The sequence below is a fragment of the Hylobates moloch genome, unplaced genomic scaffold (genome assembly GCF_009828535.3).
Source record: "Hylobates moloch isolate HMO894 unplaced genomic scaffold, HMol_V3 SCAFFOLD_9, whole genome shotgun sequence".
Classification (NCBI taxonomy): Eukaryota; Metazoa; Chordata; class Mammalia; order Primates; family Hylobatidae; genus Hylobates; species Hylobates moloch.
In genome coordinates, this window is record NW_026652284.1 from 54,384,253 (window position 1) to 54,409,748 (window position 25,496).

The window sequence follows — 25,496 nt, forward strand, 5'->3', positions numbered from 1 at the left end:
ATTCATCCAACAGGGGACTAATATTCAGAATGTACAAGGAACTCAACTCAACAACAACAACAAAAACAAATAACCCCATTAAAAAATGGGAAGAGTGGTAGGGTGCAGTGGCTCACGCCTGTAACCCCAGCACTTTGGGATACTGAGGCAGGTGGATCATGAGGTCAGGAGTTCAAGACCAGCCTGGCCAACATAGTGAAACCCCATCTCTACTAAAACTACAAAAATTAGCCAGGTGTGGTGGCATGCGCCTGTAGTCCCAGCTACTTGAGAGGCTGAGGCAGGAGAATCGCTTGAACCCAGGAGGTGGAGGTTGCAATGAGGCGAGACCATGCCATTGCACTCCAGCCCAGGTGACACAGTGAGACTCCATCTCAAAAAAAAAAAAAAAAGTGGGAAAAGGACATGAATAGACACTTATAGATACTTTTCAAAAGAACAGATAGAAATGGCCAATAGGTATATTAAAACATGCTCAACATCACTAATCATCAGAGAAATGCAAATTAAAGTTGCAATGAGATATCATCTTACCCCAGCCAGAATGGCTATTATTAAAAAGACAAAAAGTAACAGATGTTAGCAAGAATATGGAGAAAAGAGAACTCATCCACTCTTGGTGGGAATGTAAATTAGTATAGTCTCTATGGAAAGCAGTATGGAGATTTATCAAATAAGTAAAAATAGAACCACCATTCCATCCAGCAATTTCACTACTAGGTATCTACTCAAAGGAAAAGAAATCAATATATCAAAAAGATACCTGCACTCATATGTTTATTGCACTAGTCACAATAGCAAAGATATGGAATTTACCTAAGCGTCCATCAACAGACAAATGGGTAAATAAAATGTGGTATATTTACACAATGGAGTACTATTAAGCCATTAAAAAAATAAAATCATGTATTTTTCAGCAACATGGATGGAACTGGAGGCCATTATCTTAACGGAAACAAACCAGGCACAGAAAGTCAAATATTGCATGTTCCCACTCATAAGTGGGTGCTAAAAAATGTGTACACATGTACTACAGAGTGGAATGATAGTGAAGAGTTGGAAGGGTGAGGGGGTGCATGATGCAAAATTAGTTAATTGGTATATGTTACTTGGGTGACGGGCACCCTAAAAGCCCTGACTTGACCACTACACAACCTATGCAGGTAATGAGATTGCACATGTACCTGGTAAATCAGTATAAATAAATAAAAAAAAAAGTCACTCCGTTCTGGGAAAGACAGTTATAAGAACAAAATTTATAATAAAATTACATGTAATTTTATTGTAAATTGATTACAGGTATGAGCCATCGCCATACAATAAAATTATATTTACATATGTAAATATAACATATGTACATATGTACATATGTAAATATAACATATGCATATATTTACATATGTACATATGTAAATATAACATATAAACATATGAAATATTTATATGTAAATATAGTTTATTGTAAATTTATTGTAAAAAGGTATATGTAAATAACGTATAGTTCTATTAGCAATAGAACTATATGTTACTAGTTTTAACTATATAGTTACTAAATAACTGTGGCAGAAAAACTGGGATAAGGTTTTTTTTTTTGAGACAAGATCTTGCTCCGTCACCCAGATTGGAGTGCAGTGGTGCAATCACAGCTCACTGCAGCCTCAAACTCCTAGGCTGAAGTCATCGTCTAGTCACAGCCTCCTGAGTAGCAAGGACTACAGGCACAGATCACCATGCCCAGCTAATTTTTTTTTTTTTTTTTTGAGTCAGAATCTCACTCTGTCACCCAGGCTGGAGTGCAATGGCACAATCTCAGCTCACTGCAACCTCCACCTCCCGGGTTCAAGTGATTCTGCCTCAGCCTCCTGAGTAGCTGGGACTACAGGCATGTGCCACCATGCCCAGCTAAGTTTTGTATTTTTAGTAGAGACAGGTTTTCATCATGTTAGCCAGGCTGGTCTCAAACTCCTGACCTCAGGCCATCTGCCCGCCTCGGCCTCCCAAAGTGCCTCCCAAAGTGCTGAGATTACAGGTGTGAGCCACCGCACCTGGCCCTAATTTTAAATTTTATTTTATTTTAATTAAAAAATAGAGATAAGGTCTCACCATCTTGCCCAGGCTGGTCTTGAACTCCTGGGTTCAAGCGATCCTCCTGCCTCAGCTTCCCAGAGTGCTGGGATTACAGGTGTGAGCCATTGCTCCTGGCCATTTTTAAATTTTTTGTAGAGACAGGGTCTCACTATGTTGCCCAGGCTGGTCAGACAAGCCTTCAATAGAGTATTTTATTAGAGTCTTGAATCTGAGAACATCAGAGAGTGAGGGGGAAAAACATTCCCTGGAGAGGAAACAGCATATACAAACACATCTAGTCATGAAAGAGTATGGTTTATTTGGAGAGTAGGTTTTCTGTAGTTGGAGCAGAATGTGCTTGTGGGGAATTGCTGGAGATGAGCCTAGAAAAGGGGGCAGTGTGAGCATGTAAGTCATGCACAAAATATTGGCCTGTATCCTATAGTCAGTGGGCAGGGATGACCCACTGAGATTTCCATTTTTGCACATAACTAGCATCCATATGGCAGGAGGTGGGGGTAGGCTGAGGCAGGAAACTTGGGTGGAAGGAAGAGCATCCAGGAGGCTCTGTGAGAGACCATGAGGGCTGAACGAGATGGCGGCCAGGGAGTAGCAGGGAGGAGATGAAAGAGAGCTTTTTGGGAGACAGAATAGGTAGGATACACTGATTTAATGTGGCAGGCAAGGATTAGGTAAAATCAAGACCCTCTTGGGCTGGGTGCCTGTAATCCCAGGACTTTGGGAGGCTGAGGCTAGGAGTTTGGGGCAAGCCTGGGCAAGGAGGTGAAACCCCATCTCTGAAAAAAAAAAAATTAGCTGGGTGTGGTGGTACCAGCCTTTAGTCCAGCTACTTGGGACTGAGGTGGGAGGATCACTTGCGCCCAGGAGGTCTTAGCTAGCTGTGATCCACCGCTGCACTCCCTGACTCAAAAAAAAAAAAAAGAAAAAAAAGCACCACACTTGAGGGCCGGTGACTGGATGTATGGAAGTGCCATTATCTGAGATGATGTGTACAAAAGAACAGGCAGGTTTTTTTTTTTTTTTTTAAAGGGAAACATAATGAGTTCTGGCTTGGGCATGTTAAGCTCAAGGTAATTTTGGAACATTCAAATAAACATGGCCATCTGGCAGCTGAGTATGTGGGCCCAGAACTTAGGACTTTCTGATTTAAGAAACATTGACGTATCAAGAGACCCTTGAAATTTGGGAGTCAAATTTGCAAGTACCATACATATCTATGTTTAAAATAATTTTCCTTTTGGTTGTTATAAAAGTTATACATCTTTATGATATGATATTTAGAAAATATGGACAAGCAATTATAAAGTAAAAGTTACCCATAATCTCACCAGTTTTTACACACACACACACACACACACACACACACATATATCTGTTTCTCTCAAAAACACATTTATGAATCAATGGATGGATATTTCAAAGCATCTTAAATTTAATAAGCCTGGGCTGGGCACGGTAGCTCATGCCTGCAATCCCAGCACTTTGTGAGGCCAAGGCAGGTGAGTTGCTTGACATCAGGAGTTTGAGAACAGCCTGGGCAACATGGTAAAATGCCGTCTCTACCAAAAATACAAAAATTAGCTGGGCCTGGTGGTGCATGCCTGTGGTCCCAGATACTTGAGAGGCTGAGGTGGGAGGATCACTGGAGCTTGGGCAGTGGAGGCTGCAGTGAGCTGTGATTGCACCACCGCACTCCAGCCTGGGCAACAGAGCAAGATCCTGTTTAAAAAAAAATTCATAAGCCTGTAAGTTCTGTTACCAGGATTTTACTGGGGCTGCTGTTACTAAGTACCATAAACTGAATACCTTAGAAAAACAGAAATTTATCACGTAACAGCTCTGGAGTCCAGAAGTATGAAACCAAGATAACAAGGCCATTCTCCCTCTGCAGGAGCTAGGCATGGATCTGTTCCAGGCCTCTCTCCTAGCTTCTGGTGGCCTAAGGCATGTCTTGCCTTGTAGATGGCCATCTTCTTCCTGGGTCCTTTCACTGTGATCTTCCCTCCTATGTTTGTCTATCTCAGTGTCCAAATTTCCCCTTCTTAATAAGGACACTTGCATATTGGACTAGGGCCCACCCTAATGACCTCATTTTAACTTGATTATCTGCAAAGATCCTGTTTCCAAATAAGGTCATGTTCACAGGCACTGGAGGTTAGGGCTTTAACATATCTTTTCGCGGACACAATTCAATGTACAATACCATCTGAGGCTCAGATCCCACCCCCTGCATAGTTGCCAGGAAAACTAGACTGGACCATGAGTGAGCTGCATGGATACCTTTTGGGAAGAGGAGAGAGCCTAAGAAGGGGTTCTGTTCTCCCTCGCCCTGCCTCAGTTCCCTCTTGCCTTCTTCAATGTGGGCAAAGCTTCAAGCTAACTTCCTAAGAAAAGAATGGAAGGGTCCGTTCCAAGATGGCCGAATAGGAACAGCTTTGGTGGGCAGCTCCCAGCGTGATCGACACAGAAGACAGGTGATTTCTGCATTTCCAACTGAGGTACCTGGTTCATCTCACTGGGACTAGTTGGACAGTGGGTGCAGCCCATGGAGGGCAAGCCGAAGCAGGGTAGGGCATCACCTCACCCAGGAAGTGCAAGGGGTCAGGGGATTTCCCTTTCCTAGCCAAAGGAAGCTGTGACAGACTGTACCAAGAAAATCAGGACACTCCCACCATAATACTGCACTTTTCCAATGGTCTTAGCAAACAGCACACCAGGAGATTATATCCCACGCCTGGCTCAGTGGGTCCCATGCCCACAGAGCCTTGCTCACTGCTAGCACAGCAGTCCAAGATTGAACTGCAAAGCAGCAGCCTGGCTCGGGGAGGGGCATCTGCCATTGCTGAGGCTTGAGTAGGTAAACATAGAGGCCAGGAAGCTTGAACTGGGTGGAGCCCACTGCAGCTCAATGAGGCCTGCCTGCCTCTGTAGACTCCACCTCTGTGGGCAGGATATAGCTGAACAAAAGGCAGCAGAAACTTCTGCAGACTTAAAGGTCCCTGTCTGACAGCTCTGAAGAGAGCAGTGGTTCTCCCAGCATGGTGTTTGAGCTCTGAGATCAGACAGACTGTCACCTCAAGTGGGTCCCTGACCCCTGTGTAGCCTAACTGGGAGACATCTCCCAGTAGGGGCTGACTGACACCTCATACAGTCAGTGCCCCTCTGAGATGAAGCTTCCAGAGGAAGGATCAGGCAGCAATATTTGCTGATCTGCAATGTTTACTGTTCTGCAATATTTACTGTTCTGCAGCCTCCGCTGGTGATAACCAGGCAAACAGGGTCTGGAGCGGACCTCCAGCAAACTCCAACAGACCTGCAGCTGAGGGTCCTGACTCTTAGAAGGAAAGCTAACAAACAGAAAGGAATAGCATCAACATCGACAAAAAGGACGTCCACACCAAAACCCCATCTGTAGGTCACCATCATCAAAGACCAAAGGTAGATAAAACCACAAAGATGGGGAGAAACCAGAGCAGAAAAGCTGAAAATTCTAAAATCAGAGTGTCTCTTCTCCAAAGGATTGCAGCTCCTCACCAGCAACGGAACAAAGCTGGATGGAGAATGACTTTGATGAGTTGACAGAAGAAGGCTTTAGAAGGTCAGTAATAACAAACTTCTCTGAGCTAAAGGAGGACGTTCAAACCCATCGCAAGGAAGCTAAACACCTTGAAAAAAGATTAGATGAATGGCTAACTAGAATAAACAGTGTAGAGAAGACTTTATTAAATGACCTGATGGAAATGAAAACCATGGCATGAGAACTATGTGACACATGCAGAAGCTTCAGTAGCCAATTTGATCAAGTGGAAGAAAGGGTATCAGTGATTGAAGATCAAATTAGTGAAATGAAGTGAAAAGATAAGTTTGGAGAAAAAAGAGTAATAAGAAATGAACAAAGCCTCCACGAAACATGATACTATGTGAAAAGATCAAATCTACATTTGATTGGTGTACCTGAAAGTGATGGGGAGAATGGAACCAAGCTGGAAAACACTCTTCAGGATATTATCCAGGAGAACTTCCCCAATCTAGCAAGGCAAGCCAACATTCAAATTCAGGAAATACAGAGAACACCACAAGGTACTCCTTGAGAAGAGCAACCCCAAGACAGATAATTGTCAGATTCACCAAGGTTGAAATGAAGGAAAAAATGTTAAGGGCAGCCAGAGAGAAAGGTCAGGTTACCCACAAAGGGAAGCCCATCAGACTAACAGCGGATCTCTCGGCAGAAACTCTACAAGCCAGAAGAGAGTGGGGGCCAATATTGAACATTCTTAAAGAAAAGAATTTTCAACCCAGAATTTCATATCCAGCCAAACTAAGCTTCACAAGTGAAGGAGAAATAAAATCCTTTACAGACAAGCAAATGCTGAGAGATTTTGTCACCACCAGGCCTGCCTTACAAGAGCTCCTGAAGGAAGCACTAAACGTGGAAAGGAAGAACCGGTACAGCCACTGCAAAAATATGCCAAATTATAAAGACTATTGATGCTAGGAAGAAACTGCATCAATTAACGAGCAAAATAACCAACCAACATCATAATGACAGGATCAAATTCACACATAACAATATTAACCTTAAACATAAATGGGCTAAATGCCCCAATTAAAAGACACAGGCTGGCAAATTGGATAAAGAGTCAAGACCTATCAGTGTGCTGTATTCAGGAGACCCATCTCACGTGCAGAGACGCACATAGGCTCAAAATAAAGGGATGGAGGAAGATCTATCAAGCAAATGGAAAGTAAAAAAAAAAAAAAAAAACAAGCAGGGGTTGCAATTCTAGTCCTTGATAAAACAGACTTTAAACCAACAAAGATCAAAAGAAACAAAGAAGACACATAAAGGTAAAGGGATCAATTCTACAAGAAGAGCTAACTATCCTAAATATATATGCACCCAATACAGGAGCACCCAGATTCATAAAGCAAGTCCTTAGAGACCTACAAAGAGACTTAGACTCCCACACAATAATAATGGGATACTTTAATACCCCACTGTCAATATTAGACAGGTCAATGAGACAGAAGGTTAACAAGGATATCCAGGACTTGAACTCAGTTCTGCAGCAAGCAGACCTAATAGACATCTACAGAACTCTCCACCCCAAATCAACAGAATATACATTCTTCTCAGCACCACATTGCACTTATTCCAAAATTGACTACATAGTTGGAAGTAAAGCACTCCTCAGCAAATGGGAAAGAATAGAAATCACAACAAACTGTCTTTCAGACCACAGTGCAATCAAATTAGAACTCAGGATTAAGAAACTCACTAAAAACTACACAACTACATGGAAACTGAACAACCTGCTCCTGAGTGACTACTGAGTACATAAACAAATGAAGGCAGAAATAAAGATATTCTTTGAAACCAATGAGAACAAAGACATAACGTACCAGAATCTGTGGGACACATTTAAAGCAGTGTGTAGAGGGAAATTTATAGCACTAAATGCCCACAAGAGAAAGCAGAAAAGATCTAAAATCGACACCCTAACATCACGATTAAAAGAACTAGAGAAGCAAGAGCAAACACATTCAAAAGCTAGCAGAAGGAAAGAAATAACTAAGATCAGAGCAGAATGGAATGAGATAGAGACAAAAAACCCTTCAAAAAATCAATGAATCCAGGAGCTGTTTTTTGAAAAGATCAACAAAATAGATAGACTGCTGGCAAGACTAATAAAGAAGAAAAGAGAGAAGAATCAAATAGATGCAATAAAAACTGATAAAGGGGATATCACCACCGATCCCACAGAAATGCAAACTACCATCAGAGAATACTATAAACACCTCTACACAAATAAACTAGAAAATTTAGAAGAAATGGATAAATACCTGGACACATACACCCTCCCAAGACTAAACCAGGAAGAAGTCGAATCCCTGAATAGACCAATAACAAGTTCTGAAATTGAGGCAATAATTAATAGCCTACCAACCAAAAAAAGTCCAGGACCAGACAGATTCACGGCCAAATTCTACCACAGGTACAAAGAGGAGCTGGTACCATTCCTTCTGAAATTATTCTAATCAATAGAAAAGGAGGGAATCCTCCCTAACTCATTTTATGAGGCCAGCATCATCCTGATACCAAAGCCTGGCAGAGACACAACAAAAAAAGAGAATTTTAGGCCAATATTGCTGATGAACATCGATGAGAAAACCCTCAATAAAATACTGGCAAACCGAATCCAGCAGTACATTAAAAAGCTTATGCACCAAGATCAAGTTGGCTTCATCCTTGGGATGCAAGGCTGGTTCAACATACACAAATCAATATACATAATCCATCACATAAACAAAACCAAAGATAGAAATCACACAATTATGTCACTAGATGCAGAAAAGGCCTTCGACAAAATTCAACAGCCTTTCATGCTAAAAACTCTCAATAAACTAGGTATTGATGGAATGTATCTCAAAATAATAAGAGCTATTTATGACAAACCCACAGCCAGTATCATACTGAATGGGCAAAAACTGAAAGCATTCTGTTTGAAAACTGGCACAAGACAGGGATGCCCTCTCTCACCACTCCTACTTAACATAGTGTTGGAAGTTCTGGCCAGGACAATCAGGCAAGAGAAAGAAATAAAGGGTATTCAATTAGGAAAAGAGGAAGTCAAATTGTCCCTGTTTTCAGATGACATGATTGTATATTTGGAAAACTCCATTGTTTCAGCCCAAAATCTCCTTAAGCTGATAAGCACATTTAGCAAAGTCTCAGTATATAAAATAATGTGCAAAAATCACAAGCATTCCTATACACCAATAACAGACAAACAGAGAGCCAAATCATGAGTGAACTCCCATTCACAATTGCTACAAAGAGAATAAAATACCTAGGAATCCAACTTACAAGGGATGTGAAGGACCTCTTCAAGGAGAATTACAAACCACTGCTCAACAAAATAAAAGAGGACACAAACAAATGTAAGAACATTCCATGCTCATGGATGGGAGGAATCAATATTGTGAAAATGGCCATACTGCCCAAGGTAATTTATAGATTCAATGCCATCCCCATCAAGCTACCAATGACTTTCTTCACAGAATTGGAAAAAACTACTTTAAAGTTCATATGGAACCAAAAAAGAGCCTGCATTACCAAGACAATCCTAAGCAAAAAGAGCAAAGCTGGAGGCATCACGCTACCTGACTTCAAACTATACTACAAGGCTACAGTAACCAAAACAGCATGGTACTGGTACCAAAACAGAGACATAGACCAATGGAATAGAACAGAGGCCTCAGAAATAACACCACACATCTACCATCATTTGATCTTTGACAAACCTGACAAAAACAAGAAATAGGGAAAGGATTCCCTATTTAATAAATGGTGCTGGGAAAACTGGCTAGCCATATGTAGAAAGCTGAAACTGGATCTCTTCCTTAAATCTTATACAAAAATGAATTCAAGATGGATTAAAGACTTAAATGCTAGACTTAAAACCATAAAAGCCCTAGAAGAAAACCTAGGCAATATGATTCAGGACATAGGCATGGGCGAGGACTTCATGACTAAAACACCAAAAGCAATGGCAACAAAAGCCAAAATAGACGAATGGGATCTAATTAAACTAAACAGCTTCTGCACAACAAAAGAAACTGTCATCAGATTGAACAGGCAACCTACAGAATGGGAGAAAATTTTTGCAATCTACCCATCTGACAAAGGGCTGATATCCAGAATCTACAAAGAACTTACACAAATTTACAAGAAAAAATCAAACAACCCCATCAAAAAGTGGGCAAAGGATATGAACAGACACTTTTCAAAAGAAGACATTTATGCAGTCAAGAGACACATGAAAAAATGCTCATCATCACTGGTCATCAGAGAAATGCAAATCAAAACCACAATGAGATACCATCTCACACCGGTTAGAAAGGCAATCATTAAAAAGTCAAGAAACAATAGGTGCTGGAGAGGATGTGGAGAAATAGGAACGCTTTTACACTGTTGGTGGGAGTGTAAACTAGTTCAACCATTGTGGAGAACTGTGGCAATTCCTCAAGGATCTAGAACTAGAAATACCATTTGACCCAGCCATCCCATTACTGGGTATATACCCAAAGGATTACAAATCATGCTACTGTGAAGACACATGCACACGTATGTTTATTGCGGCACTATTCACGACAGCAAAGACTTGGAACCAACCCAAATGTCCATCAATGATAGACTGGATTAAGAAAATGTGGCACATATACACCATGGAATACTATGCAGCCATAAAGAAGGATGAGTTCATGTCCTTTATAGGGACATGGATGAAGCTGGAAACCATCATTCTGAGCAAACTATCGTTAAGGACAGAAAACCAAACACCGCATATTCTCACTCATAGGTGGGAATCGAACAATGAGAACACTTGGACACAGGGTGGGGAACATCACACACCAGGGCCTGTCATGGGGTGGGGGGCTGGGGGAGGGATAGCATTAGGAGAAATACCTAATGTAAATGTCTAATTAATTGGTGCAGCAAACCAACATGGCACATGTATACATATGTAACAAATCTGCACATTGTGCACATGTACCCTAGAACTTAAAGTATAATTTAAAAAAAAAAAGAAAAGAAAAGAATGGAAGGTATGAGCAAGATACGAGCTTTCTTGGCAGGCACAGTGGCTCACGCCTGTAATTTCAGCACTTTGGGAGGCCAAGGCGGGCAGATCACTTGAGGTCAGGAGTTCCATACCAGCCTGGCCTACATGGTGAAACCCAGTCTCTACCAAAAATACAAAAGTAGACGGGTGTGGTAGCACATGTTTGTAATCCCAGCTACCACCCGGGAGGCTGAGGCAGGAGAATCACTTGAATGAAGGCAGAGGTTGCAGTGAGCCAAGATCCGGCCCCTGCACTCCAGCCTGGACTACACAGTGAGACTCCAGTCTCAAAAAAAGAAAAACAAACAAAAAAAAGATAGCTTTCTAAGACAGACCAAACAATTGAAAAACAAAAAAAAAGGGGTCTATCCAACAGAAGAGGTTAGAACTCCTTTCACTTACCTGAACTGCTAAGTGTTAGGACAGTCTCCCTTAATAGAAATCTAGGGGTTGTTCTTTTTTTCTTTTTTTTTTTTTGAGACGGGATCTCGCCCTGTCGCCCAGGCTGGAGTGCAATGGCACAATCCTGGCTCACTGCAATCTCCGCCTCCCGGGTTCAATAGATTCTCCTGCCCCAGCCTCCCCAGTAGCTGGGATTACCGGTGCATGCCACCACGCCCAGCACATTTTTTGTATGTTTAATAGAGATGGGGTTTCACCATGTTGGCCAGTCTGGTCTTGAACTCCTGACCTCACGATCAGCCCACTTTGGCCTCCCAAAGTGCTAGGATTACAGGCGTGAGCCACTGCGCCTGGTCTAGGGGTTGTTCTTAATTTCTTTCTCAAATCCTCAAGTCTCATCGATCTTCCTCCCCCGCCCCTTACACAAAGTTGACAGAGTTGGCTTTATGACCAGAGTCCATACTGAAGGGCCCCGTGCTTGGGGTTTAATGCCCTGTGATCATAGTCTTGAAATTCTTAATGATTTTATCTTTGAGTGTGTGTTTTGTGTAAGTGAAATCTAATGAGATCATGGGGTATGAACCCACCTTCCCTGGACTGGTTGTTGGTTCCCATTGCCCACTTCCCTGCTGGCACCCTGGGATCCCCTCCCCTTTTCTGTCCAGTGCAACCTGCTACCCTCTGCTCCTGGTGAAATCCTGGCTACAGGGAGGGTCAGGATCTGGTGTGGGTGCCCTGCAGTATCTTGACTGGGCATGACAGTGGCTGCCCCACCTGGTCTGGCAGCACCACAGCCCTGTTCAGCAGCTGACTAGTTGAGCACACCATCCCCTGCCCCACCCCAAAACAGGTAGTGTGTGGAGGTATTGCATGGAGGTTGCAGTGCCTTGAGAGTCACTGTTGAATAGCAGGCTTGTAGGAAAGAAAGGTACTTGTTTGGACTTCTGCCCCTCACTGGGGCATGGGGCATCTGGCAGTTTGTGGAAGGAGGACCCTGACAGGCAGCTCTCAGGCCCAAGCTTGCACAGGAGCCCCCAGTTGTGGAGGAGCCCCTGGGTGTTTCTACACTCACCTATGCTGCTTGCTGAGGGGGCATTCCCTCAGGCTGTTCCATGTCTTGGGGACCTTCTCTTTCTCTGTTCAAACTTCCTGCCTCTGGCTTGTGTTAGTTTCCTCTGGCCAGCTCGAGGCACCCTCTGGGGATGAGCAGGGAAAGACAAATTATGTAATCTCCGTGATTCTACCTTGAAGTTAAATGCTTTAATATTTGCATTTAAAACTGGCATTGTAGTATAAAAAGATGAATAGTGAAATTCATACTAATAGTTTAAAATGTTCTCTTTATTACAAATGATATTAAATTGCAATAAAAACATCGTGGCAAGTCTAGAGAGAGAAACACACAGAAGAAAGGAAAAAGTTTCATGTTCTAGTAACTTTAACAGGTTTCTCCCATCTTTTGAATAAGCAGCCTCATGTCGCCATTTTGTGCTGGGCCTTGCAAATTATGTATTTAATTATGTAATGATGTATTGCACTACTTTTCATGGCAAAAACAGCAATTACTTTTACACCAACCTAATAGTTGGTCCTGAAGCTGGGTACCGAGAATTAGGTACTAGGAGCCAGATTCAAAAATATCCAAAGCAAAACCCCTGTCCTCATGAAGATTATAGACTAGTGGAGAAAACAGGATCCTAATGAAGTAATAAAATAAAGAAAAGCAGAAAAATAAAATATGATTCAATTTGAGATACTCTCAAAGAAACAAGCAAGTTAATGAGATAGAGCCTATTATTATTATATTATTATATAATATATACATATATGACTAATATATTAATGCATTAATATTCACAAGGTATGTATATGTTATTATTCACAAGATGCCATTGGAAGGAGGGTCTAGAAGGGAGAAGGAATAATATTAAATGTTATAAGTAACATTTAATGGTAATAATATTTAATAAGTGCTATGTCCCAGGCATTGTTCTTAGCACTTAACATGTATTAACTGGTATAGCCCTTGTAATAATCCTGTGAGATGCGTGTTATCACCCATCACCATTTTACTGAGGCGTAGACAAGTTAAGTGACTGGCCCAAAGTTACACACCAAGTAGAGGAGCTGGGATTCAAACCCAAGCCGTTCTGGCCCCAGAGCCATCACTCTTACAAAGGTGTTACCTTTATCCTTACTGCATCTTTCCTATTCCATATTGTATTTGGAATGGTTTCTTCTTATCATTTTGGCGGTCTTTTTTTGATTTTTAAAAATTTTAATTTTAATTTAATTTAATTAATTTATTTATTTTGAGACAAGGTCTCCCTGTCACCCAGGCTGGAGTGAAGTGGCACGAACACAGCTCACTGTAGCCTCTACCTACTGGGATCAAGTGATCCTCCCACCCCAGCCTCTCGAGTAACTGGGATTATAGGCACACGCACCACACCCATCTTTCTTTTTTATATTTTGTACAGATAAGACTCCACCATGTTGCCCAGGCTGGTCTTGAACTTCTGGGCTCAAGGGATCTACCCTCTTTGGCCTCCCAAAGTGTTGTGATTACAGGCGTGAGCCACCGCTCACAGCTGGAATGGTTTCTTAAATATCTATATCGCCAATAGACTTTAGCTCTTTGAGAGAAGGGACAGAGTTGTACTACCATTGTCTTCCCAGGCCCCGGTGGGTAGTAGGCTTTCAATAAGTAGTTGTTGAACTGTTAAATTTTGAATTGGATTGGCCTTGAATGAAAGATCATAAGATTATGAAGACATGATCACTTTACTGAGCTCAAGAAACACCTCAGGTATCAACTCCTTTAGTAAGGATACACCTGGCTAGGTGTGGTGACTCATGTCTGTAATCCCAGGACTTTGGAAGGCCAAGGCGGCAGATCACCTGAGGTTAGGAGTTCAATACCAGCCTGGCCAACATAGAGAAACTCTGTCTCTACTAAAAACACAAAGATTCACCAGGCGTAGTGGTGGGTGCCTGTAATCTCAGCTACTGGGGAGGCTGAGGCAGGAGAATGGTGTGAACCCGGGAGGCGGAGCTTGCAGTGAGCCGAGATTGCGCTACTGCACTCCAGCCTGGGCAACAGAGCAAGACTCCATCTCAAAAAAAAAAAAAAAAAGATACACCCTTTATCTGCTTTAAAGAAAGAGCAAAAAGAAAAGAAAAAACAGCTGGGCGCAATGGCTCATGCTTATAATCCCAGCACTTTGGAAGGCCAAGGTGGGCGGATCACCTGAAGTCGGGAGTTCGAGACCAGCCTGATCAGCATGGTGAAACCCCGTCTCTACTAAAAATACAAAAATTAATCAGGCATGGTGGCAGGTGCCTGTAATCTCAGCTACTCAGGAAGCCGAGGCTGGAGAATCTCTTGAACCCTTGAGGCAGAGGTTGCAGTGAGCCGAGATCACACCATTGTACTCCAGCCTGGGCAACAGATTGAGACTCCATCTCAAAACAAACAAACAAAAACAGAAAAAGGATACACCCAGAAGTAAATAAATAAATGCATATCTGTGAGACTAGAAGTATACATGCAGACATTATTTATTTACTTCTGAGAACAATATTATAGTTTTTGATTTAACTATTTATATTAAAAGTATTTTTGGCCACTGTTTCTTTTGTTTGAGATTCAAAACATACATTTCTATTTTACCCCACCACATTCACTAATTTGTTCTGACTGGAACAGTAGGATGTGGATCTTCCTGCACTTTTGACTCTGGGCTCCACAGCTTGTGTGGGGCCAGGCCCATGGCTATGCACTTGAACAGAAGCTAACTTGAGCTTCCCAGTGGTGTAATTGGGAGGAGCTTCAGTATTCTGGCTGCCTCCAAAATATCTCATCTGTCTTTGGCAAGATTATTCTCTATTATACCCAGCTTAATGTGCATCAATATCTCTGAAAACTAGTTTACAATGCACATATGTAACTTGGTCTGAAGCATATTAGCACTAGCTTGTTCATTGTTTATTCATTATTGAGACCAGCAGGTCTTAATAGTTTGTGTCCCCTAAGGGATAAGATAGGGGCAGGTGTACAGAGAGGCTCTAGGGGTGGAGAAAGGAAGCCACAGAAGAATAGCAGCCAGGGTATGAAAGGTTCATTATTTTTCCACAGTTTTGCTTGGGACTGCCTCTGTCAGTAGTTAAGTGTATGCCATAAAGGTATACTCTATGCTACCAAGAAAAAAATCACCTAACGGTGACCAATAACGTCTTGTATTTTATATTTTGTTTGCAGAGACTGTGAATACAACAGTATCATTCTCCTTCAAGGGAATAAAATTTTCTAAGGTATTGTTCAAGATTTATTTTGTACTGTCTAACCTTTAGCAGTAATAGACATGTTAAGCATTTGAAACAAGCAATTCACAGCTTCTTCTTTTTTTTTAAATGGGATCTCAGTCTGTCACCCAGGCTGGAGTGCAGTGGCACGATCTCTGCTCACTGCAACCTCCACCCGCCAACCCCCACCCCAAGCAATCCTCCCTCCTGCCTTAGCCTCCTGACTAGCTGGGACTACAGGTCCATGCCACAATGCCAGCTAATGTTTTGTACTTTTGGAAGAGACGCGGTTTCACCATGTTGCCCAGGTTGGTCTTGAACTCCTGAGCTCAAGTGATGCACTCCGCTTAGCCTCCCAAAGTGCTGTGATTACAAGTGTGGGCAGTTGTGCCCAGCTGACAATTTCATGAATAGCAATTCAAGATTAAGATGTTCGAGGTTTTTTCTTTCACTTTTATTTAGAATTAGCTTTTTTTTTTTTTTTTTTTTTTTTTTTTTTTTTTGTAACTGAGCCTTGCTCTGTTGCCCAGGCTGGAGTGAAGTGTGTTCTGGGCTCACTGCAACTTCCGTCTCCCAGGTTCAGGTGATTCTGTGCCTCAGCCACCCGAGTAGCTGGGATTACAGGCACATGCCACCATGCCCAGCTAATTTTTTTATTTTTAGTAGAGATGGGGTTTCACCATGTTGCCCAGGCCAGTCTCAAACTCCTGGCCTCATGTGATCCACCCACCTTTGTTCCTGGACCAAACTGAGGGTTGGGCTGCCATTTCTTGCAGCCCAATAACAAGATGCAGATGAACTGGGGAGGAAGAGAGCTTTTATTTCTGTAACTGGTTACAGGGAGAAGGTCTGGAAATTATCACCAGACCAACTCAAAATTACAAAGTTTTCAGAGCTTATATACATTCTAAGGTATATGTCTATGTGTAAGTGTGCATTCATCTGAAGACACAAGTGATTAACTTCTTTTAATCTATAACTAAGGTCTAAGTCCTGAAGACCTTCCTCTGGAGCCTCAGTACCTTTACTTAATCTAAATGGGTCTGGGTGCTGGGGTGATTACCTTTATCTTGTCTCCTGCTAAATCATGGAAGTTTGAGGAGTTCCTTCGGACCCCCAATAAACTTGGTTGTGGAAGCCTGGGGAGTTTCTTCGGACCCACACTAAAACTTGATTGATCCTAAATGGGTCCTATTAAGAATTTCTTAGTTATTTTGTCATGCTTTAAGGCCCAGGAAAGGCCTGGGCAAAACTCCTGATGGGCTTTTGTTACATCCCATCCTTTGCATAAGGGCGCTGGCTTTAAATATTTAACTTAACCACTCGGTCAGTACTGAAACAGTTGTTAGTGAGACCTGGCCTTGGCCTCGCAAACTGCTGGGATTATAGGTGTGAGCCACCGCACCCAGCCTTAGTATTAGGTCTTTCGGTATTTTTTCTTTCTGTAGACTATGGAAAAATTGCACAAAAGGTAGCATTTTTTTCCACTTCATTTTTTTTCCCTCTAACATACATGGGCAAAAGTAATTTGAATGCAAGTGCTCATTACTAATCTGTTGAACAGTCTTCAAATGAAAGCACTGGATGTCCACTGTGTATAAGCCAGTAAATCTCTGTAACTGTTCATGTAAATATAATGTGAACATTGTTTAGGAGAATAAAAATCACATAAATTACAGACTTATTTTGTTCAAGATTTTTTTGGGAACTTAGTCTGGTCATCCATGCCTTTGTAAAAATAATTGCTGCCTCAATGAATAATACCATTGTGATTTTAGATATTTGCGTGACATATCTAGTAATGAAATTTTATGCGTTTTACTTTTGGTGACCATTTTGAAATAAAATTTAATAATGCATATTCTTTCATTATTTTGTTATAAACTAATATCTAATATTTCAAAACCTCTTAGGTTAGTTTTTAAAAATAACATAATCTTATAATTGGGAAATAAATGGGCTTTATGCTCATTTAATTCAAAGACATGGAAAATTTTGTCTCATTGGAAAACTAATAAAATCAATCCAATTTAAATGGCTTTCTGCTAGTAAGAGAAAGTTCTTACAAAGCCTCTGAAATAGTAGCATCTAACATTTTGTATTACTTGTATTTCTTATACTTCATTTTAGGGAAGATACAAATGTGTTGTTGAAGCTATTTCTGGGAGCCCAGAAGAAATGCTTTTTTGCTTGGAGTTTGTCATCCTACACCAACCTAATTCAAATTAGAATAAATTGAGTATTTAAAAAAAAATTTTAAAGGTATTATTCCTGTTTTAAGGGTACCCGGGATTTGTTTTAATCAGATATGGTCGGATAGGAAGACACAGAAATGACTGTCATGAAGAAAGAAGCTTATCCTCACAGATCTCTAGAAAACGGAGGCATGGTGTACCATGCAGAGCCACCTGGGGAAGCACCAGTGTCTGTGGGAACGTGGAGGGAGAGGAAAAATGTGGGCAAGAGTGTTTATTATGTTTTTCCATAGGAAGCAATGGGCAAGGTAGGGTAAGTAATTGATATGGTTTGGCTGTGTCCCCATTCAAATCTCATCTTGAATTGTAGTTCCCATAATCCCCACGTGTCGTGGGGGACCCAGTGGGAGGTAATTGAATCATGGGGGCGGTTACCTCCATGCTGTTCTCATGATAGTGAATGAGTTCTCATGAGATCTGATGGTTTTATAAGGAGCTTTTCCCACCCACCCTTTTGCTCTGCACTTCACCTTCCTGCCACCATACGAAGAAGGACGCGTTTGCTTCCCCTTCTGCCACGATTGTTTCCTGAGGCCTCCCCAGCCCTGCAGAGCCGTGAGTCAGTTAAACCTCTTTCCTTTATTTTATTTATTGTTTTGAGACGGAGTCTCACTCTATCACCCAGGCTGGAGTGCAGTGGCACCATCTCGGCTCACTGCAACCTCTGCCTTCCAGGTTCAAGTGATTCTCCTGCCTCAGCCTCCCAAGTAGCTGGGATTACAGGCGCCTGCCATCACACCTGGCTAATTTTTGTATTTTTAGTAGAGATGAGGTTTCACCATATTGGTCAGGCTGGTCTTGAACTCCTGACCTCAGGTGATCAGGCTCCCAAAGTGCTGGGATTACAGGCATGAGCCACTGTGCCCAGACTAAACCTCTTTCCTTTATAAATTACCCAGTCTTGGGTATTTCTTCATAGTAGCATGAGAATGGACTAATACAGCAGTGTTGACCTAAAAGGAAGAAGCTGAGACAGAATTAGTGTAAGTAGAGAGTTTATTTGGGCCAAGCTTGAGGACTGCATCCTGGGAGCATGGCAACTTGAGTTGCCCTGAATGTATACTCCATAAATTAGCAGCAGTTAAAGAGGGTTTTTAAAGGGAAAGAAGAGAGAGTTTCTGAGTTGTTTACCAAGAATTTACATTAAAAAGGCTGGGTGCAGTGGCTCACACATGTAATCCCATCACTTTGGGAGGCTGAGGTGGGTGGATCACCTGAGGTCAGGAGTTTGAGACCAGCCTGGCCAACATGGCGAAATCCTGTCTCTTCTAAAAATACAGAAATTAGCTGGGCCTGGTGGCATGCGCCTGTAATCCCGGCTACTCGGAAGGCTGAGGCAGGAGAATGGCTTGCAGCTGGGAGGCGGAGGTTGTAGTGAGCCAAGACTGTGCCACTGCACTCTAGCCTGGCGACAGAGGTGTTTTTGGTGAAGTTTATAGAAACAAAAGGATGGGGTCTTTTCTGCTTGGAGACCCCTCTCTCTATATAGAGAAAGCTGTTTCTCTTTCTCTTCTCTTCTGCCTATTAAACCTCCACTCCTAAACTCCTCGTGTGTGTTTGTGTCCTAAGTTTTCCTGGTGCAAGATGACAAACCCTGGGTTTATATTCCAGACAGCGTAGCAGCTTTATATTGGAGGTTCATCTGGGATACCAAAGTTCAACATTCATTGAAACGGTGAGCAGAGGAGCAGACTCCAACTCTGTCCTTTCATTTCAAGGCTGTCAGCCTCCATTTAAGAACCAAATCAAACCAACTACTGGGCCACCTTCAGCCATTTAAAAATGATTAGCATGAGGCCGGGCGCGGTGGCTCACGCTTGTAATCCCAGCACTTTGGGAGGCCGAGGCGGGTGGATCACGAGGTCAGGAGATCGAGACCACGGTGAAACCCCGTCTCTACTAAAAATACAAAAAATTTAGCCGGGCGTAGCTGGGACTACAGGCGCCCGCCACTCGGAGAGGCTGAGGCAGGAGAATGGCGTGAACCCAGGAGGCAGAGCTTGCAGTGAGCCGAGATTGCGCCACTGCACTCCAGCCTGGGCGACAGAGCGAGACTCCGTCTCAAAAAAAAAAAAAAAAAAGAAAAAAAAAAAAATGATTAGCATGGCTGCCAGCCTTGTAAGACTTGGAGGACAGGCTTTCTGGAGAGAACATGGAGAATCCCTGAGTACCCATGGGTTGCTGGGCATATTGGCCCTGTTTGAACCAGCTTATTTTCAGAGAGGACTTAGCTGTTGCATGGGGCTGGAATAGGTTTTGGAGCAACTGAGGATTTCTGGCTGGGGCTACCCCTGGTGTTATCCAAAGGCTTCTGGACTAACCTCAGCTTCCAACCACCTGATAGGGCATCAGTAATAGGATCTCCACCTTTCCTATTGTAATTTCCTCCTTTCCTGTCCATGACCACCACATCTCTCATCCTCTCTGTGTAAAATCCGGAGTATATGCTGCCTGCTGGTCTTTTCTGCTTGGAGACTATTTCTCTTTCTTTTCTCTTCTGCCTATTAAACCTCTGCTCCAAAAAAACAAAAAACAAAAAGACACAAGGATGTGTTTTTTGCTAAAGAAAATGTAATTTTGCTGGGTGTGGTGGCTCATGCCTGTAATCCCAGCACTTCGGGAATCCAAAGCGGGCGGATCACAAGGTTAGGAGTTCGAGACCAGCCTGGCCAGTATGGTGAAACCCCGTCTCTACCGAAAATACAAAAATTAGCCGGGCGTGGTGGCGGGCACCTGTAGTCCCAGCTACTCAGGAGGCTGAGGCTGAGGCAAGATAATTGCTTGAACCCAGGAGGCGGAGGTTGTGGTGAGACGAGATCATGCCACTACTGCACTCCAGCCTGGGCGACAGAGTGAGACTCTGTCTCAAAAAAAAAAAAAAAAAGTAATTTTTTTTAGTTAAGTGACTAAGAATTGCTTTAGAGTAAAGGAAAAATTATACAGATAAAACTAAATGGGTAAAGAGAAAAACTAAGCCCGGGTAACAAAGTTACCTCTGAGACCTGTGGTTACCAAGAAGACAGTCAATGTGGAGGAAGGGCAAAGTGAAGCAACCATTAAAACCAGAGGGTAGCCAGGCATGGTGGCTTCTGCCTGTAATCGCACCACTTTGGGAGGCCGAGGTGGGTGGGTCACCTGAGGTCAGGAGTTCTAGACTAGCCTGGCCAACATGGTGAAACCCTCATCTCTACTAAAAATACAAAAATTATCTGGTAGTGGTGGCGCATGCCTGTAATCCCAGCTACTTTGGATGCTGAGGCGTGAGAATCTCTTGCACCCGGGAGGCGGAGGTTGCAGTGAGCCGAAATTGTGCCACTGCACTCCAGGGTGGGTGGCAGAGCAAGATCCTGTCTCAAAAAACAAAAACAAAATAAAACAAAAAAACAACCAACCAACCAAACAAAAAATCCGAAAAGTCACAGGGTATTGTGTAAAGGAATTGTTTCATTTTGTAGATTGGTATCATCGTCTCCCCAAGAAACCTTTACTACAATTAAGGGAGGAGACCACCCCTCATATTGTCCTATGCCCAATTTCTGCCTCCAAAGGAAGAAGAAGTAAAAACTAAAAGGCATAAATGAAATCCACAGGCAGACAGCCCGGCATGCCTCACCCTGGGCCTGGTAGTTAAAGATCAACCCCTGACCGATTCCAGACATTGTGTGGAAAAGCACTCTGAAAATCCCTGTCCTGTTCTGTTCCGTTCTGATTACCTGTGCATGCAGCCCCGTCACATACCCCCTGCTTGCTCAATCGATCACGACCCTCTTACGCGGACCCCCTTAGAGTTGAAAGCCCTTAAAAGGGACAGGAATTGCTTACTCGGAGAGCTCGGTTTTTGGAGACGTGAGTCTGCCTGGTGCTCCCAGCTGAATAAAGCCCTTTCCTTCCACAACTTGATGTCTGAGGGGTTCTTGTCTGCAGCTCATCCTGCTACACAATAAATTGTAAAAATAACTACTTTAAGGATAGAATCCTTAATTTTAAATGCTACAGAATGAAAGAGCTTGATTGGGTTGATGCAGGACCCACAGCTCACTATTAAACAATTGCTGGCGAATGTATGTGATCCAAATACACAGGAGGTGATCCTGAGAGAACAACCAGCCTAGTGTTTATCCTGAGAAGGAGATTGCCTGACTCGCCCTATAAAATGCCAAGTGGAACACCCCAGATGAAGCAGTTAGTATGCTTCATATGCAAGCCATGTGGGACTGGCTTTATGATGACCCAAATATTCTCCAACAAAAATTTCTATTACCCACGTGATGGTAAATTTTGGGGTTTAGGGGGTCCTTTTTACATGGGCACCCTGGGTGACATTACTCCAGCAGAATCATACGACTATTTGAGAAGCCTTATCAAATTTGCTGTCTCTTGTGGGTCTTACAGATGCTTAATAAAATATCAGAGGTAATTAACAAAAAAAAAGATGGGAAAGGAGAAAGGGAGTAAAAGAGCTCACCCCAGAAGGGTGATAGAATTTTTTGGATGGTTATTAAGAAATGAAATAAATAAAATGAAAATTGAAGGAGTTAAAACAAAGGCCTTTAAAACACTATTTGCCCCAGATTGGAAAATTTAAGAAAAATCCAAAGACAATGGTTATAATGAGAATGCTATGTTGCCTGGGGCAATACTGGGGCAAATTAAGATAAAGACTGACAAAAGGGACTGAGTCCCTTGGCCCAACCCCCTGCTGGGGGCCCATATCCTTTTGATATAGGGTCTTGCTACCTGACGAATGCAAGGAGGAGAATACTTATGAGCAGGGGGCCTCTTTTTCCCCTAGGACTGATTCTAACTATATAGCAGCTGCTAGATTCTGCAGTGCCTGATAGACAGCTCCCATCTAACCAGAGCTGTTTCACTTGTGAAGTTCGAAGGTGAACAATGGACATCTTGTTTGGAAGGCTGCTGCTGTGGTTAAAGAGGAGTCAAGCAAATCTTTTTCTTTTGAATTATTTATAGTTTAGAGCAATTAAGTGAAGAATGTTTTTGTGAGCAAGTTTACTTTTCTCTCTGAGCTCTCCAGAATTCAGAAACTGTTCATGGGTATTCTGATTTTATGACAATATAGTTATTTGCATAAGTGTAGTAAGATTTGTTTCTTTCAAAACAGGACAATTGAAGACACTTTTTTTTTTTTAAACCAGGGCTTTGACTAGAATAACATATTTTTAGGCAAATTTCCAGCAAAGCCAATTTAAAAGGAGCCTATGTGGCCAACTAATTCTTGCTGCACTTTATGTGAATAATCAGGCCAAGTATAATAAGCCTAAAACTTATTTTGCACATAAATTGGTCTTACTATAATTTCTCTTTAGGCTGGGTGCAGTGGCTTACACCTGCAATCCCAGCACTTTGGTAGGCCAAGGTGGGTGGATCACTTGAGGCCAGAAGTTTGATCAGCCTGGCCAACATGGAGAAACCTCGTCTCTATTAGAAAATACAAAAATTAGCCAGGTGTGGTGGTGCATGCCTGTAATCCCAGCTACTCGGGAGGCTGAGGCATGAGAATTGTTTGAGCCTGGGAGATGGAGGTTGCAGTGAGCCAAGAACACGCCACTGCACTCCAGTCTGGGTGATAAAGAGAGACTCTGTGCCTTAAAAAAAAAAAAAAAAATTCCTTAATAGAAAAGGAGAACTAGAGAGAGAGTTTGTTTCAAAGGAGAAGTGTAACACTTTTTATTACATTTCAGCCCCAACTTTTGTTTTTGAGTGCAGATTGAATCATGAATTATACAATCCTCTAAAGAGTGCCAGGTTATCGTTTTTCTTCATATTTTTAGTTGGTGCCTTAATGGAATAGGTTCCTTTTTCTATTCTGACACACAAATACTCTTTTCATTTTCAAAAATATTGTTATTTATTTTTCCTTGTTTTACCTCCAAGGAAACCAGAATCGTGGTATTCTGAAGAGTAGAGATGCGAATCTCCCTCATTTGGCATCACACTGGGTCCAATTTGTTTTTCACTGAAAATGACCTGCTGCTAAGACTATACAAACACCCTCCTTCGAGGCCCGGGGACTGTCACAGAAGGGGTGAGCATGTGAGATTGTAAGGGCCAGTTTTGAGGGATACAATTAAGTCAAGGTCAGATCCTCCAAATCAAGGATGGGTACAAAGATGCCTAAACAGCCAGTAAAACAAGGGACTTTGCCTTCTGAGCTGTTATGTGACACCTTTTCTAATTCCTGTAGAATTAAAGGAAGATAATTACTGACAGGATAAAGATACCTTGTGACAAAGCCTCCTGGGTACAAAACTCCCAGTTATGAGTTGCGAAGATAGGTATATATTTAAAAACTTTTTGTTTCAGAACAATGTTTATATTTTGTATAGCTAATTGCTAAAAGTCTGTAACTAAACCCAAGATTACTGTACTCAAGGCATAGAAGTTAAAGATAAGTCAGTTTTGTAACCTTCCCTTTGGCGTTTTGTTTATTGGCTTTTTATGTAAAAACTTTTTTTTTAAGCGATAATGAATGCCTGTCCACGTCCATTCCCATCTGGACATTCAATTGGCTATAAGTCTTTTGACTCTAAGTCCCTTGGCTTAGAATCCCTTTGACTAAGTCCCTTGGCCATACCAAGGGACAGGATGGACCCAGGGCAGGCAGTCATGCGACCCTGGCAATGTTATGGGGCAAAATAAAGATTTGGTGGCCATCGACGTTGCCTCTGGCAAATCTTGGTCATAAGGGGGAGAATGTAAACCAAAAATAAAATTCTAAAGCCCCCCTCCAACCATCTGAATGAACTCCCTCCTCTCAGCCAGGACACTCCAAAGATAACATGAAAAACTGGTTCAGGCAATGACAGGAAGGGGGGATCCGACATGCCTCAGTATGCCTTCCTCCCTTTTGGAACTCAGGAAATGCCAACCAACATTTAACAGCAACATAGACCTTAAGTCTGATAAAAAACATTTACAATCTAATCTCTCTGAAGCCTGCTATGTAGAGGCTTCATCTGTGTGATAAAAACTTTGGTTTCCACAACTTGTTGTCATAACCCAGACATTTCCTTCTATTGATAATAATTCTTTCAACCAATTGCCAACCAGAAAAATTTAAAATCTACCTATGACCTGGAAGCCCCTCAGCCCCTTTGGGTTGTTCTGCCCTTCTAGATCAAATCAGTGTACATCTTACACATATTGATAGATGTATTATGTCTCCTTAAAATGTGTAAAAGAAAGCTGTGTCCTGATTACCTAGGGCACATGTCATCAGGACCTCCTGAGGCTGTGTCATGGGTGCATCCTTAACCTTGGCAAAATAAACTTTCTAAATTGAGACTCGTCTCAGGAATACTTTTGGGTTCACACCTCCAAGCTGTCCTTGTTTATTCCTGGGTGTAAGCCAAGTTAACTTTGGGAGGAATTTAGGTTATAGTTTAACTTTGAAGTAAGGATGATAATAGTCCTTCCCCCAAACAAATCACCTCCCTGGTTCAGGGGCTGAAGCCACCTTTGTAAAATTAATGAAAGTCCACAAGATTAGAATTATGGGAGGTGCCTGAATTCTGCTAAGAGATAGATGTAGTTTCTGTAATCCCTTACTACTCAGGAGTTGTGGGATCAGAGGTCACAAGATAGGTGTAGTTCTGTAATCCTGTACTGCTAAGGAGTTACATGGCCAGAGATCACAAGGTTTGTGTCTTCCCCAGTTGATCCTATAGGTAATATCACTATTATAGAACCTAAGATGGTTTTTTTTGAGATATTTTTCAGACTGACCCAGACTCATGACTCATGACTCAACTGGTCCTGTGTCCCCACCCAGAGGTGGACTCAGCTCATGAGAATTATT

The 25,496-nt window shown here is 42.2% G+C and overlaps 1 protein-coding gene across 1 annotated transcript in view; it reads left to right on the plus strand.

The window, feature by feature from the left end:
* LY96 (lymphocyte antigen 96) overlaps positions 1 to 17,676 on the plus strand; it is a 38,011-nt gene extending 20,335 nt beyond the window's left edge. Inside the window, exons 4-5 of the mRNA XM_032758453.2 lie at positions 15,379 to 15,431; positions 17,553 to 17,676. Coding sequence (XP_032614344.1) covers positions 15,379 to 15,431; positions 17,553 to 17,651 — 152 coding nt within the window. The 3' untranslated portion in view covers positions 17,652 to 17,676. The remainder of the gene's footprint in view (positions 1 to 15,378; positions 15,432 to 17,552) is intronic.
* The last annotated feature ends 7,820 nt before the right edge of the window (positions 17,677 to 25,496 follow it).